The sequence below is a fragment of the Caretta caretta genome, chromosome 9 (genome assembly GCF_965140235.1).
Source record: "Caretta caretta isolate rCarCar2 chromosome 9, rCarCar1.hap1, whole genome shotgun sequence".
NCBI classification, from domain to species: domain Eukaryota; kingdom Metazoa; phylum Chordata; order Testudines; family Cheloniidae; genus Caretta; species Caretta caretta.
In genome coordinates, this window is record NC_134214.1 from 8,348,018 (window position 1) to 8,361,665 (window position 13,648).

Here is a 13,648-nt window from a genome sequence, read left to right on the forward strand (position 1 = left end):
CTAAGTCCCTGCTGGCCTGGTTGTGGTATCTATACTCCCAGATCCCTGTGTCCCTGCTGGCCTAGCTGGCGTATCGATACTCCCTGGTCCCTGCTGGCCTGGCTGGGGTATTGATACTCCCTGGTCCCTGAGTCCCTGCTGGCCTGGCTCGGGTATCGATACTGCCAGGTCCCTGAGTCCCTGCTGGCCTGCCCGGGGTATCGATACTCCCTGCTGGCCTGACTGGGGCACATCTCTTCCCTCATTGCTGATGTTCAAATTCCCGTCCCCTGAGGCTGGAGCCGTGATAGTGAATCTGTCTCGCACAGATGCCGGGAAGGCCTCTCCTTGCTGCCCCTGCTGCCAGGAGCCCTCCATGGCTGTGGTCAGTGTGAAGTGAGCCCTGAGCTTTCCCCTCCCGCTGATCCTGCAGCCCTGACATCCAGTCTGGCCCGAGCACGTGAAGGTTTTCCCACGAGCTTCGCTGAGCCTGTCCTGTGCAGCCAGCAGCCTGTGAGCTCGGCTGGGGCCTGCCCCCTCCATCCCCCACTCTGCCCCCTTCCCCACGCCCTGCTGCAGCCCCAGCTCCCTGGTATCTTTTCCTGCCGTGCTACACTGACGTCAGTGCCAAGCCAGGCCTGTATCCTGGGAGAAATCAGTCCATGGTGACTGGTTGCCATGGAAATACACCTTGTTGCAAGCTACAAGTCCAGAGTCACTTCCTAGGAAGCCACTGGCTGTGAGCCACTGGGGCTGGGTCTAGGGCTGCTGCCAGGGAGGCAGGGGGCAGCTGGCAGTGCCAGGTAAGACCACGCGGAGGCTGCGCTTCTCCCGGGTGGTGCTGGGACTGTGCCCAGGGGCCATACACGGTGACAGGAGCGGAATTGGCTCCTACTGTCCCTGGCTGTGGGAAATGCATCCCCAGCTGCTGCTGTTCCTCTTCCTCGCCCCTGCTGGGATCTGACCGGCCGCCGGGACAGCACCCGCAGAGCATGTGCCTGAAGTCCCTCTTCCATGCTTGGCACCTGTTGCATGAGTGTTTGCAGAGGCCCCGAACTGCATGTGGCTCCCAGGGTCTGTCTACGCTGCACAGTAAGCCCGGGCTCTGACTCAGGCTGGAGCTCAAGCCAGTCTGGCTTAGGTCAGCAAGCACTCAGGGCCCGGGTCCTAGGATCCTGCTAGGGGGGTGGGTCGGAGCCTTGAGACCTGCTGAGACCTGGGGCCAAGCAGTGGCTGCAGCTCAAGCCGCAGAGCCGAGTCTCTGCGTAATGCAGTATGGCCTCAGTAGCACAGCCTTGAGACCCGGGTCCAACAATGGCAAACCCAGGCTTGCACGGCCGTGCAGATACATCCATAGAGCTCTGCAGGTGCAGGTCTCAGGGGAGGGGGTTTAACTCCCTGGAGCTCGCCTGTGCTGGTCTCCCCAGGGTCCGCCGTGGGGCTTAGCAAGTCCAGCAGCTGCTGCCAGGTTCCAGGCCATGTGCAGCCCCCGTGCTTCTGTATTTAGGGTGAAGAGCAGGAGGCCCAGCCCCGTCCCGCGTCAGAGCTGTTCGCTACCTCGGCTGCTGGGGTGGCTTCTCCTCTCCTCTCCTGCAGAATGGCAGGCGCTTTCAGCAGGGGTGTGCGAAGCGCGCTTCCCCGGTCCCAGCGGGTGGCTAATTGCGAGGGCGGCTGCGGGGCGTTCATGACTGAAGCATTCGGAACCATTATCTTGCTTTTATTTTCCCTCCTGTCACTCGCGATTGCTCTCCCGCACGCAACCGATTTACTTGTTTTCTTAATGGTGCTGATAAAATGATGACAACGCTGCTCCCCTGCAACCCTTTCCTAAAGCTCTGGGAGTTTTCCAGGCTGTAGCTCCGGGCCCAGGCCAGCCCCTGCAATCCTGCCACGGGCAAATCCACTCCAGGGCTTAGCGGGAACCCAAGAAAATATTTATCCCGAATGATGAAATAGTCTGCAAAGTTACAGGAGCAGCCAGCTATACTCAGTTAAACAGCCTAATGCTATCAATGCTCTTCTTCAGCACCCCGCACAGCTTCCTGCTGGGGGGGAGGAGGCAGGCGTGTGCGTGCATGTGTTGTGTGGGTGTGTGTGTGTGTGAGAGAGAGAGAGACTGTACGTGTGTAGTGGCAGAATGTATGTAGGTGTATATACAGTATGAGTGTGTCTATATATATGTATAGTGGGAGAATGTGTGTGTATATATAGATAAAGATGCAGGTAACGTAGGAGACTGTGTATACTGTCAGTATGTGTGTGTAATATATAGATACACACAGTGTGTACGGTGTGAGAATGCATGTGTATATTTAGTGTGTGTAGTGGGATAACGTGTGTATAAAATATACACGTATCTACACGCCTTTGGGCCTAAAATATACACGTATCTACACGCCTTTGGGCCTAAAAACAGACTAGCGCCATTGTTGAATTATAGACGTCAGAGGTGGACAAGGCCTAGTGGTTATTCCCCAGTGGCCAAGGCAGGTTCTTTGTCTAGTCTGGTTTGAGCTGACTTGAACGAAAGGATTTCCATCTTCGGTGTAAAGGGATGATGTTCAGGAAGGACACCGGGAAGAACTGTCTGAATGTGACATCACCCTAGGCGCTGACTCTGTACTGAGGGTCGCTTTCCCCTCAAACCCCGATTGTATTTCCCCAAAAGGACTCTCTGGTGCTGTTATTTCCTGCACACCCCCTCTCGTACTATTTCACAGTCATCTGATGTTTGCAACACCTCCAGGGTGAGTGTCATTGACAAGCAAAATCTACACGCTCTTTACCCATTCTTGCAAATCATTCACACTCGCTGTATGTACTACAGACAATGATGGTAAAAGAATATTAAGGTTGCAAATTGCCCGTGCAAACTTAATTCAGCCCCCTTGTGTCTATGTTTTATGAAACAGTCTTTAATGACATGATCACATACATTTTTTCCCTGCCTCATTCAATATTTCTTTTTGTCCCCTCATTCACTGTTTGACCCCCGACCTTATTTACCACATGCTGTCCAAACCCTGCACTGAATACAAAACTATTCATTTCCTCAGGGGTGTTTCTAAGGTGCTCTCATTATAGTATCCGAATGCTTCACAAACATTGATGAATTTATCTTAACCGCCCCCCTCTCTTGGGGTTACTATGATCCCCATCTTACAGATGGGGAGCAGAGAGATAGAGTTTAAGGCCAACTGTCCATTATCTTTGGATGCCCGACTTGAGATAGCGAGGGCCTGACTGAGAACTTAGCAGTTTTATAACACTTGATACCGTCAGAGCACAGCTGTGATCAATTTCAGTTGCAGTTGTGAGCATGCTGCATTTCTGGACAGAAGAGCCCAGAGTCTCAAGTCAGAAAAAGAGGATCACGCAATTAGTGATTTGTGAAAAGGCTGGAGTACGTGATTTGCCCAGAATTACACAGGCAAAGGCAGGGATAGAATCCACTTCTCCAAGGTGACATTCAGCTGCCTTAACCAGGAGCCATCCTTTCTCATCCTTCAGTTCCTTCTCTCTGTCACTAGCCACCTTCCAATTATTGTGACAAACGAACCAGCGTCCCGGACAACAGCCTCATTCACTATACAACCATGATTCATCCCTGAGCAGATCTATCCCCTCCACTGAGTGAGGGGGAGGGGTCCAGTGGAGAAAAGAGTATGTGATCATGTAATGAAAGACTGTGTCAAAATAATGGAGTGGTTAATACAGGACTCAATTAATAAAGAACTAAAGGTCGATAATATAATGAATGCCAATAAACATGGGTTTATGGACAGTCGAGCTTATCAAACTAACTTGATGTCTTTTTTTGATGGGATTACAAGTTTGGTTGATAAAGGTAATAGTGTGGATGTAATATGCTTAGCCTTCTGGAAGGCAGAGGACTTGGGACCACGCAACATTTTGATTAAAAAGCTAGAATGATACAAAATTAAAACGACACACATTAAACGGATTAAAAACTAAGAGAGCGGTCTAAAAATGTGATTGTAGTTGGCACTGATGTGACCGCTGCTGGAATCCTGTTTCCAGTTCTGTTGCCTACAATTCAAGTTGTTGATAAATTGGAGAGGGATCAGAGAGGGGCTATGAGGAAGATTAAAGGATTAGAAAACATGCCTTATAGTGATAACTCCCAAGAGCTCAGTCTAAACAAATAGAAGGTGAAGGGGTGACTTGATTACAGTCTGTAAGTATCTACATGGGGAACAAAGAATTAATAATGGGCTCTTCAAGCTAGCAAAGAAAGGTACAACATGAGCCAATGGGTGGAAGTTGAAGCTAGACAAATTCAGACTGGAAATAAGCCGTAATTTTTTAACGGTGAGAGTAATTAACCATTGGAACAACGGACCAAGGGCCGTGGCAGATTCTCCATCCCTGACAATTTTTAAATCACTAGTGGATGTTTTTCTAAAAGATCGTTTCTAGGAATTATTTTGGGGCAGTTCTCTGGCCTGTGTGATACAGGGGGTCGGATTGGATGATCACAAAGGTCTCTTTTGGCTTTGGAATCTGTGAATCTGTAACAAGATCCAATGGCTGGAAGTTGAACGTAGGCAATTTCTGACTGGAATTAAGGCACAAATGTGTAATAGTGAGTGTAATTGACCATCGGTACAATTTACCCTGGGGCATGGGGGACTCCATCACTGGGAATTTTAAAACTGGATGTTTTTCTCAAAGATGCACACTAATTCTGGGAAGTCCTATGGTCTGTGTTACACAGGATGCTAGACTGGATGATTACAATGGTCTCTTCTGGCCTTCTGCTCTGTGAATCAGTGAATAATGCATACGCACAAGAGGGGGCCGAATTAAGGTTGCACAGGTAACCTAAATTCTGGCATTTCCTAGCTTCTGAGTGCTTGCCTTTGCAACCTTATTCTTTGAACATTTTAAACATAATTTCCCAACATAAAAAGCAAACAAACTAAACCCCACCATCAAACCTAAAAAAGAAGAAGAAGAAAAAAAAGAAAGAAATTCCATTATGTGGAAATATGCTGACTCCAACTGGACACATCAGCAGGGTTCAGACCTTTAGATCCACAGCACAGACTGTGATGACTTATGCTCACAGAGTAACTGGTAACAGCAGTAGGCTGTTATCCTCTGTCTACTAGAGGCAGGATGAGACACGCTTTGCTGATGGGTTTTATAGCTATTTTCGGACAGCAGAGGAGACTCAGGACTCCTGGTTCCATTCCAGAGTATGTAGGGGAGTGTTCGCTAGTGCTTATAGACCCTTCTGACCCATGCCCCCAGCCTCTCCCTTTCCCCTCTGTTCCTATCTAGCCCTCCAGTTCCTGCAACCCCCTCCCTCATCCCCATCTGTTTTTCATCCCGCTGTATTCCAGTGTGGCTGCTTCCTCCTTCTCCATCTCCTCTCTGACAGCTGGGGGAGCACTGAAAGCATAGGACAGACAATCTCCCTTCTCTCAGTTCTGGTCCCCAACAGAGAGAAGCAATGGCAGGGAAAGTCCTGCTCAGGCCCTGCCGTGCAGCCCCTGGCTGGGGTATGCTCAGTTGCTTTGTGGGGATGGTGTGTGCATGGTCTGGTCATACAGTAGAACTTCAGAGTTACGAGCACCTTGGGAATGATGGTTGTTCGTAACTCTGAAATGTTTGTAAGTGAACAAAACGTGATGGTGATTTGTTCAGAAGTTTACAGCTGAACATTGACTTAATACAGCTTTGAAACTTTACTATGCAGAAGAAAAATACTGCTTTCCCTTTGGATTTTTTTAGTAGTTTATGTTTAATACAGTACTGTACTAAATTGCTTTTTTTGCATGTCTCTGCTGCGGCCTGATCGCGTATTTCCCTTTCCAAATGTGGTGTGTGGTTGACTGGTCCGTTCGTAACTCTGGTGTTTGTATCTCTGAGGTTCTGCTGTACTTAGGAGCTGTGAGGGGATAGAGCGTGCTCAGTGCAGATAGTCTCTTCAGAGAATTTAGTTGCCAAACTCTAACGAGTCTTGACTGAGTGTGTACACACAGATTTTTTCAGAGATGTATAACTTGGTCAAATTTGGGCGGATTTGCCTGGAAACAGGAAAAGCACATCTCTGACACCAGTGTTATGCCCCGGCCAAATGTTGTGACCCCCCTGCTCCAAAGGATGGGGGTGCTGGAGCTTCCAAAGAAAACAAGTTGTGAGAAATTTTAGCAAATGCAAAACAACATATTTTTTCCTAACCTTGCTCTTGGAAATAGCTGAATCATTTTAGCTGAAAATTTAAAATATATAAATATATTCAGCCTGAGGCAGACACCTCACATGGAAAATTTCAACCCAAACAGTTAAAGTCTGGCAAGTTATAATCAGCTGAAAACAGGGACCTATAATGATAAATGTCAGGTAAACTTAACTATACACATCACTATCAGCTCCACCTATAATATATGGTGTAGATTTTTAAAGGCAAAATGATATTTAGGCACCTAGTTCCTACAGAACATCAATGAGTCTCGAGCCATCGGTCTATCTGGCCTCTGTTGTCACTGCAAATATCTGAGCACCTATCAGGATGCTCTGAGTAATCTCTTGTCTACGTGGGCCATGCCATGTTCAAGCCAATCTGTATTAATGTTTCAAGTGAGATTTCAGGCTGTATCAAACATTTTGGGAGAATGGGGTGTGTCTTTCAAGCCCCCTGCTGCGTTTCCCTCTAGTGCTTTTACACTGTAACTGATAAAGTACAGTGGGGCAGAAGACAGAGAGAGGGTCCCCGTCCTGGACTCAGGGTGGAGCCTCTGAGGCAGCTGGACTCAGGGGTTCCTCTGTGGGGAAGGGGGTTAATTGAGTCAGGGAGTGTTGATTGATGGCTCTCTCCCTCTCTCTCCATATGGGGTCTCTGTCTCAAGGGATAGCAAATGGCAGGTGCCCAGAGTGCTGGGGCGGGGACTTACCTACTTCTCTTCTGTGTTGAAGGTAAATGTTGAAGACACTGTCGAAATGTTACCCAAGTCCCGGCGAGCGCTCACAATCCAGGAGATCGCTGCCCTCGCCCGGTCCTCCCTGCACGGTAATGCCGGGGGGCCTCGTGTGCGTCTCTCAGAGGGGTGTGTCATGAGGGTGGAGTGGGACTGGGGTGTATCCTTCTAGGAGAGGGGCGTTTTATGGGATTTGGAGTGGGGGTGGGGATGTCTCATTGGGGTTTGTGTCACCCGTGGGACGAGCTTATGGGGACAGAGGGTGTCTGATGGGGGGGTGCCCCAGGGATATCTCATTAGGGGGTGGGGGGTGTCCCATTGGGGGTGACATGGGGTGTCCCATTGGGTGGGTGCTGGGTTTCCATAGGTCCCCCTCCTGGTCCCCTGCCCACTGCAGTCCCTGATGCTGCCCGGTGTGTTCAGGTATCTCACAGGTGGTGAAGGACCATGTCACCAAGCCCACAGCCATGGCGCAGGGCAGGGTGGCGCACCTCATCGAGTGGAAAGGCTGGTGCAAGCCCACGGACTCCCCGGTGGCTCTGGAGAGCGCCTTCAACTCCTACTCGGACCTGAGCGAAGGGGAGCAGGAGGCCAGATTTGCAGCAGGTGGGAGTGGTGTGACGGGCCCGGGCACATGGACCCCAAGAGGCTCACTTGAGAGGGAGATGGAGGCGGGGTGTTCCCCCCCGCTTAGAGGAATGGTGGGAGGGTTATTGCCAGGCACGTCACAGAAATGGGGTGAACAAGGACTAAGCCCCCACTAACCCGGGCACATGGACCCCAAGAGGCTCACTTGAGAGGGAGATGGAGGCGGGGTGTTCCCCCCCGGTTAGAGGAATGGCGGGAGGGTTATTGCCAGGCACGTCACAGAAATGGGGCGAACAAGGACTAAGCCCCTACTCTCGGTTTGGGCAAAGAGGGGGGTTAACCCCCCCCCCGATGTTGGGGGAGTTATGGGAGTTACCACCTAGTTGTGAAGCACCCCTGTGCGGTCCTCTGCAGAACCTGGAGGTGGTGTGGCTGAGCTCTGAACAGCGTCCCCTAGCCCCTGGCTGAGCACGGCTCCCTCCCTGCTGTGGTAGAGATGGGCACGCCCTTCCCACCAGATCCACCCTCATGGCCGTTCGGTGCCACTCCCTTGCTGGTGGCGATCCCCATTGTCCCATCCCTGCTGCTCAGACCTGGGCCGGGGAACAGGGGACAGCAGGGCGGCGCTGTCGTGTAGGGCACCCCCTCTGCCCGCTGTGGGGGTTCGCCCTGACGCCTCAGTGAGGCCTCCACATGCGCTGTAGGGATGGACACAGCAGCCAGGCCACAGCGAGGCAACATGGAGAGCGTGTCCCCCCCGGCCATGGTCTGCAGACGGCACAGACAATAGCCAAGGCTCTGCGCTGACCCCAAGCGCCCATGTGGGCTTTGCTCACGAGCTCTTTGCCCGGCACTGTTTGCAAGTGGCTCTGTTTTGCTGCAGCCCACAGGGGATCCGGCCTGCCAGGGAGGGAGGTGAAGAAGGGCCTGTGTCCAGGTTATCGCTCTCTGTTCCCCTGGGTGGGCTCTTCTGAGCTGGCAGGGCCCGGCAGGCTCTGTCCTTGGAGATCCAGGCTGGGAGCTGAGTCACTGAGCGAGTGGGAAGGAGGGAATGGAGCCAGAGAGAGAATCATTAACCTGCCCCACCCCAGGTAGGCAGGGGCTGAGTTTAGTGCCACCCGTCTCAGCTGACCGCCAAGCGTCCCAGCCCCGCAGCACCACCCTGGCCACTGCCCCGGGACAGGCAAGTGCCCGCTCAGTGGAGCCCTGTCATGTGATTGTCACCCAGGCAGCCAGCCAGCCCCGTGGGCTGCAGAATTCACTGGCAGAAAGAGGGAGCGGGGGCACAAGGACATGCATGTTGCCAGATTTGATCAGCTTATTGTCTAGCACACAATTTAACCGCCTGCCCCTGGCAGCGGGAGAAGCCAGTACCCTATCGCTTCGCCGGGAGGGGAACCCCCTCACCTGGCTGGCAGTACATGGGAGTGCAGTGCAGTGCATGGGGGTGTGCATCCCTTGCGTTTATTAAGGGCCCCATCCAGGAGCTCTGCCTTTGCTTAATCTGCTAATCCCTGGGCTCTCAACCTGGGGGTCACAAACCAGTGTAAGGGAGACACAGTTACCCTGCCCTTCCCATATTGCTGCTACGTGGGAGGCTGGCTGCCCAGATGGAGAAGGTTGGGAGCCAGTGCATGAATTATACCGACCTCAGATAACCTGAGCTCCTAGCCAAATCCAGCCTCAGTAACAAGCCAGGACCCCCATTCCACTGCAGACCCTGATGACGGGGGTGGGGGAATGGGGGAGGGAAGCATTCCTTCCCAACCCCCACCATCGCCTTCCCTGCCCTGGCAGTCTGGCATCTGCTCACCCGTCCAATGCTCCTATCTAGAGAAATGTTCCTGGTGGCTATCAAATGATCTAGTCTCTTTAAAAGTCCAGGCACAGAGTCCGTCTGCACGGCCAGAGCATGCTGCTGCCTTGTGCTGAGACACAGACCAGACAGGGCTGGAGCCGCTGTCCAGCCCTTGCCTTTGCTGCTGTAAATCACCACCAGCTTCGTCCCCACCCATAGCACCAGCCGTCTGGAATGAGGCACAGCCGGCCTGGTACCATCACCACCCTTCCCCCTCCCAATGTGGTCTTTCCCTTGTCTCTCCCATCCTCCTGTGGGGGTCTCTCTGTAAGGAGGTCTCTGATCTTCAGTGCAGTCCCTGGGGCTGTGGGGAAGGCAGATAGGCAGGTGAGACACGCAGGGCAGGGGGAGCAGGGGCTGAGGCAGCTGCTGGCCACTGGGAGGAGGCTGCAGGAGCGGCACCCCCTTGGGTTGGAGGCCAGGGTCAGGGTGAATACCCCACATGGGACAGGTGAAGGGTAGATTTTAACGAGCCCCTCGCTGCCATGCAGGCTGCATTGCAAAGAACAGCAGGCAGGGCTAGGTGGGAGGCAGGTGGGGCTGGACTTGGGGAGCAGGGGGACCCTAAGTTGTGGAGAAAGACAAGATCTGAAGGAAGTGCCATAAGTAGCCAATGTGGGCCCCAAATCTTCCCCAGAGCCCTGGTTGCAGGGCCAAGGCGGGAGGCTGAGTCAAAGGCTGGGTCGAGGCACATTCCTATAGTGGGCCCTACTGGCTCCGGAGGTCACACAAGACCGGGGAGGGGCACAGGGCTGCTGGAGGGAGCAGGGAGTCACCTTGGGGTCCGTGTGGGGGCTGCATAGGTATGTTCATAGCTGCTGGGCATTTGCCTTTCTCTGAAGTATCAGGAACTGGCTGCTGTTTGTGGGAGGAGAGGTAGACACGCTGGAGGGTAAGGATAGGATACAGAGGGCCCTAGACAAATTAGAGGATTGGGCCAAAAGAAATCTGATGAGGTTCAACAAGGACAAGTGCAGAGTCCCGCACTTAGGACGGAAGAATCCCATGCACCGCTACAGTCTAGGGACCCAATGGCTTGGCAGCAGTTCTGCAGAAAAGGACCTAGGGGTTACAGTGGACGAGAAGCTGGATATGAGTCAACAGTGTGCCCTTGTTGCCAAGAAGGCCAATGGCATTTTGGGATGTATACGTAGGGGCATTGCCAGCAGATCGAGGGACGTGATTGTTCCCCTCTATTCGGCATTGGTGAGGCCTCATCTGGAGTACTGTGTCCAGTTTTGGGCCCCACACTACAAGAAGGATGTGGAAAAATTGGAAAGAGTCCAGCGGAGGGCAACAAAAATGATTAGGGGACTGGAACACATGACTTATGAGGAGAGGCTGAGGGAACTGGGGATGTTTAGTCTGTGGAAGAGAAGAATGAGGGAGGATTTCATAGCTGCTTTCAACTACCTGAAAGGGGGTTCCAAAGAGGATGGATCTAGACTGTTCTCAGTGGTAGCTGTTGACAGAACGAGGAGCAATGGTCTCAAGTTGCAGTGGGGGAGGTTTAGGTTGGATATTAGGAAAACCTTTTTCACTAGGAGGGTGGTGAAGCACTGGAAGGCATTACCTAGGGAGGTGGTGGAATCTCCTTCCTTAGATATTTTTAAGGTCAGGCTTGACAAAGCCCTGGCTGAGCTGATTTAGTTGGGAATTGGTCCTGCTTTGAGCAGGGGGTTGGACTAGATGATCTCCTGAGATCCCTTCCAACCCTGATATTCTGTGATTCACCCAGAGCCCTGCGTCTATGGGTCTGACCTGGCACCCCAGCCCCTGAGCCTGGGTTTGACCTGCCTCTCATGCCCCTTCCACTAAGCTTGGGTCTGTCTCAGCACCCAAGACCCTGCTCCCACAGCCTTCCCCACCCCCGCCAGTCCCACCACTGAGCCTAGGTATTTCTCCTGGCAGTGGACAGGGCTTTGCAGACCAGAGACAGCTCAGCCGACCAGCCCTTCAGCTGCATTACCTGCGTGGATGCAGAGCCTAGAGCCTGGCAGAAGCTGCAGAGTTAAGCCTGGTTCCCGGGAGAGCTGGAGCATCCAGCAGGGAACTGCCCCCTCCCTGGCATCTGGGGGAAGGTGACGCACAGAGGCAGCTGCAGCCCTGAATTAACCAAACAAGCGGCTCTTAACAACAGGGTTTGTTGTTCGCTGACAAGCAAAATTAGAAAGAGCGGGGCCGATCCTTCATGGTGCTGAGCACCCATTGAAACTGATGGGCCCGATCCTGCGCTGAGCCCCACCGCAGCCCCCATTGACTCCAGTGGGCCCGATCCTTCACGGTGGTGAGCCCCCACTGACTCCAATAGGTCCAGTCCTGCCTGGTGCTGAGCCCCTGAGTCCCCACGACTGATGGCCACAATCATGCATGGTGCTGAGCCCTCTCTGCCCCACTGATTCCACCAGGCCGGTCACCCTGTGAAGTGCTATCGGTTCTCCTGGGCCCAGCTGCCTCCACGTGGGCTGCAGTGTCAGGCCCCCAGTGAGAACAGAGGGGTGCCCTGCCTTGCTCCCAGACCACCTGTGGTCTTCCTTCAGCTCTCCCATCGGGGGACACACAGTGGTGGGTTCCCTAGCCTGCCTTGGTAGGAGGCTTCTCCCAGCAGTGGGGAGCCCCGGGCAAGCCGGAAGCCATCTCTTAGCACAGGGCTGGGCCCAGGGGGCCGAGTGACACACGAGGATCCGGAGTTGCGGCCTGTGGGACCAGTCCCTGCACAGGTTTCGGTGGACAGCGCAGGTCGTGCCGGTGGTGTGGGGTTCCCCCGCTCTGGGCCGTGTTGGTGACGGGGCTTCCTACACACCTGCTCTGAGATTGAGGGGCCAGCGATCAGGAGTCCAGCCTGGGCTGTGGCTAGGTGGCCAGGGCATGTGATGCTCAGCCTTGCTTCTCCTGGTGCAGCAGTACCCCCCCTGAGGGGTCCCTGCCCCGCATCCTGGGACGGGACACCCAGTGTTACTCTGCAGCTGCGGGGGGCCAGCGTCTCCCCATGGGGCCCCTCCTGAGAGCTCATTGGTCTCCCTCCCTGCTTCCCCAGGTGTGGCCGAGCAGTTTGCCATTGCCGAAGCCAAGCTGAAAGCCTGGTCTTCCATGGACGGGGAAGACTCCAACGACGAATCCTACGACGAGGACTTCGGGACAAACACCAACAGCACCCAGCCAGCTGGTGAGTGAGCAGGAGGCATTACCCACATCCGTGGGGACCCAAGGGCCCCCACCTACAGACTCTGGGGAGCAGGAGGCCCCACGCATGTCAGGCAGTGGGGCAGGGGCTCCCCACCTGTGTCACGTGCCAGAGCAGGGCCTACCTCCACGCCCCCCAGGGGAGACGTGGGGGGGGCTCTGGGGCCTCTGGGTGCCAAGCTGGACCGAGTAGATCTGTGTGGGTTAGTGCCAGACACCGTGGGGCCGACCCCTGGCCAGTAGGTAACTAAATATAGATACCCCCTGTCACGGAGTGTGCGGGAGTCCAGGCCCTGCACCCCTCTTCCTGGGATTCACTGAGACTCTCAGCCAGCCAGTAAAACAGAAGGTTTATTGGACAACAGGAACACAGTCCAAAATAGAGGTTGTGGGTACAACCTGGACCCCTCAGTCAAGTCCTTCTGGGGGAGCAGGGAGCTTAGACCCCAGCCCTGGGGTTCCCTGCGCTCCTCCACCCAGCCCCAAACTGAAACTAACCCCCCCCAGCAGGCTCCCTCCTGCAGCCTCTGTTCACATTCCTGGGCAGACCCTCCTGGCTCAGGTTACAGGCTCTCAGGTCTCCCATCCCCAGGGCACATTCCCAGGTCAACACTCCCCCCTCCCTGCTGCGTCACACCCCCTTTACAGAGATGGGGAAACTGAGGCAGGGAGCCCAAGGCCTTGAGTCAGTGGCAAAATCAGGGATAGATCTCTACAACTCAGCTCCTGGGCCTTCACCTAGCCCCCAGCACCCGTTTCATACCCACAGACTGACGCTGCTATTTCCTAGGCCAGGGGCGCCTCAGGGTCTGCTGGGTCTGCAGTGACCAGAGCTTAACGCCTCATTCCCAGGGAGGGCGCACTGTACCGCTGGGGGCTCTTCCGATCGGCGCGCTTTGTGCTTTGCAGGCGAGCCGAGGGGATGGCGCTGAGATGTGGTGGACCGAGCATGTCGTGCGTCATTCCCACTCGAATCGCCCTTGTGGCCTTGCAGAGTGTTTGTGAGCGGGAGCTGAGTAAAGCAGGGAGAGCTGGGTTGGGTGCGCATTCGGCACATGGGGAGCAAGGAGAAAAGCATGCAGGCAATGGGCCA

The 13,648-nt window shown here is 54.2% G+C and overlaps 1 protein-coding gene across 6 annotated transcripts in view; it reads left to right on the forward strand.

The window, feature by feature from the left end:
• The window catches only part of FAM131A (family with sequence similarity 131 member A), a 45,592-nt gene that overhangs the window by 22,212 nt on the left and 9,732 nt on the right, over nt 1–13,648 (forward strand). For 2 of the 6 annotated variants that reach the window (XM_048864581.2, XM_048864580.2), the window contains 3 exons: nt 6,925–7,018; nt 7,350–7,532; nt 12,410–12,538. In XM_048864581.2, the coding sequence (XP_048720538.2) occupies nt 6,925–7,018; nt 7,350–7,532; nt 12,410–12,538 (406 nt within the window). Of the gene's footprint in view, nt 1–677; nt 783–6,924; nt 7,019–7,349; nt 7,533–12,409; nt 12,539–13,648 lie in introns of those variants that run through there. The other 4 variants (XM_048864584.2, XM_048864582.2, XM_048864583.2 and 1 more) reach the window with 3 other exon arrangements.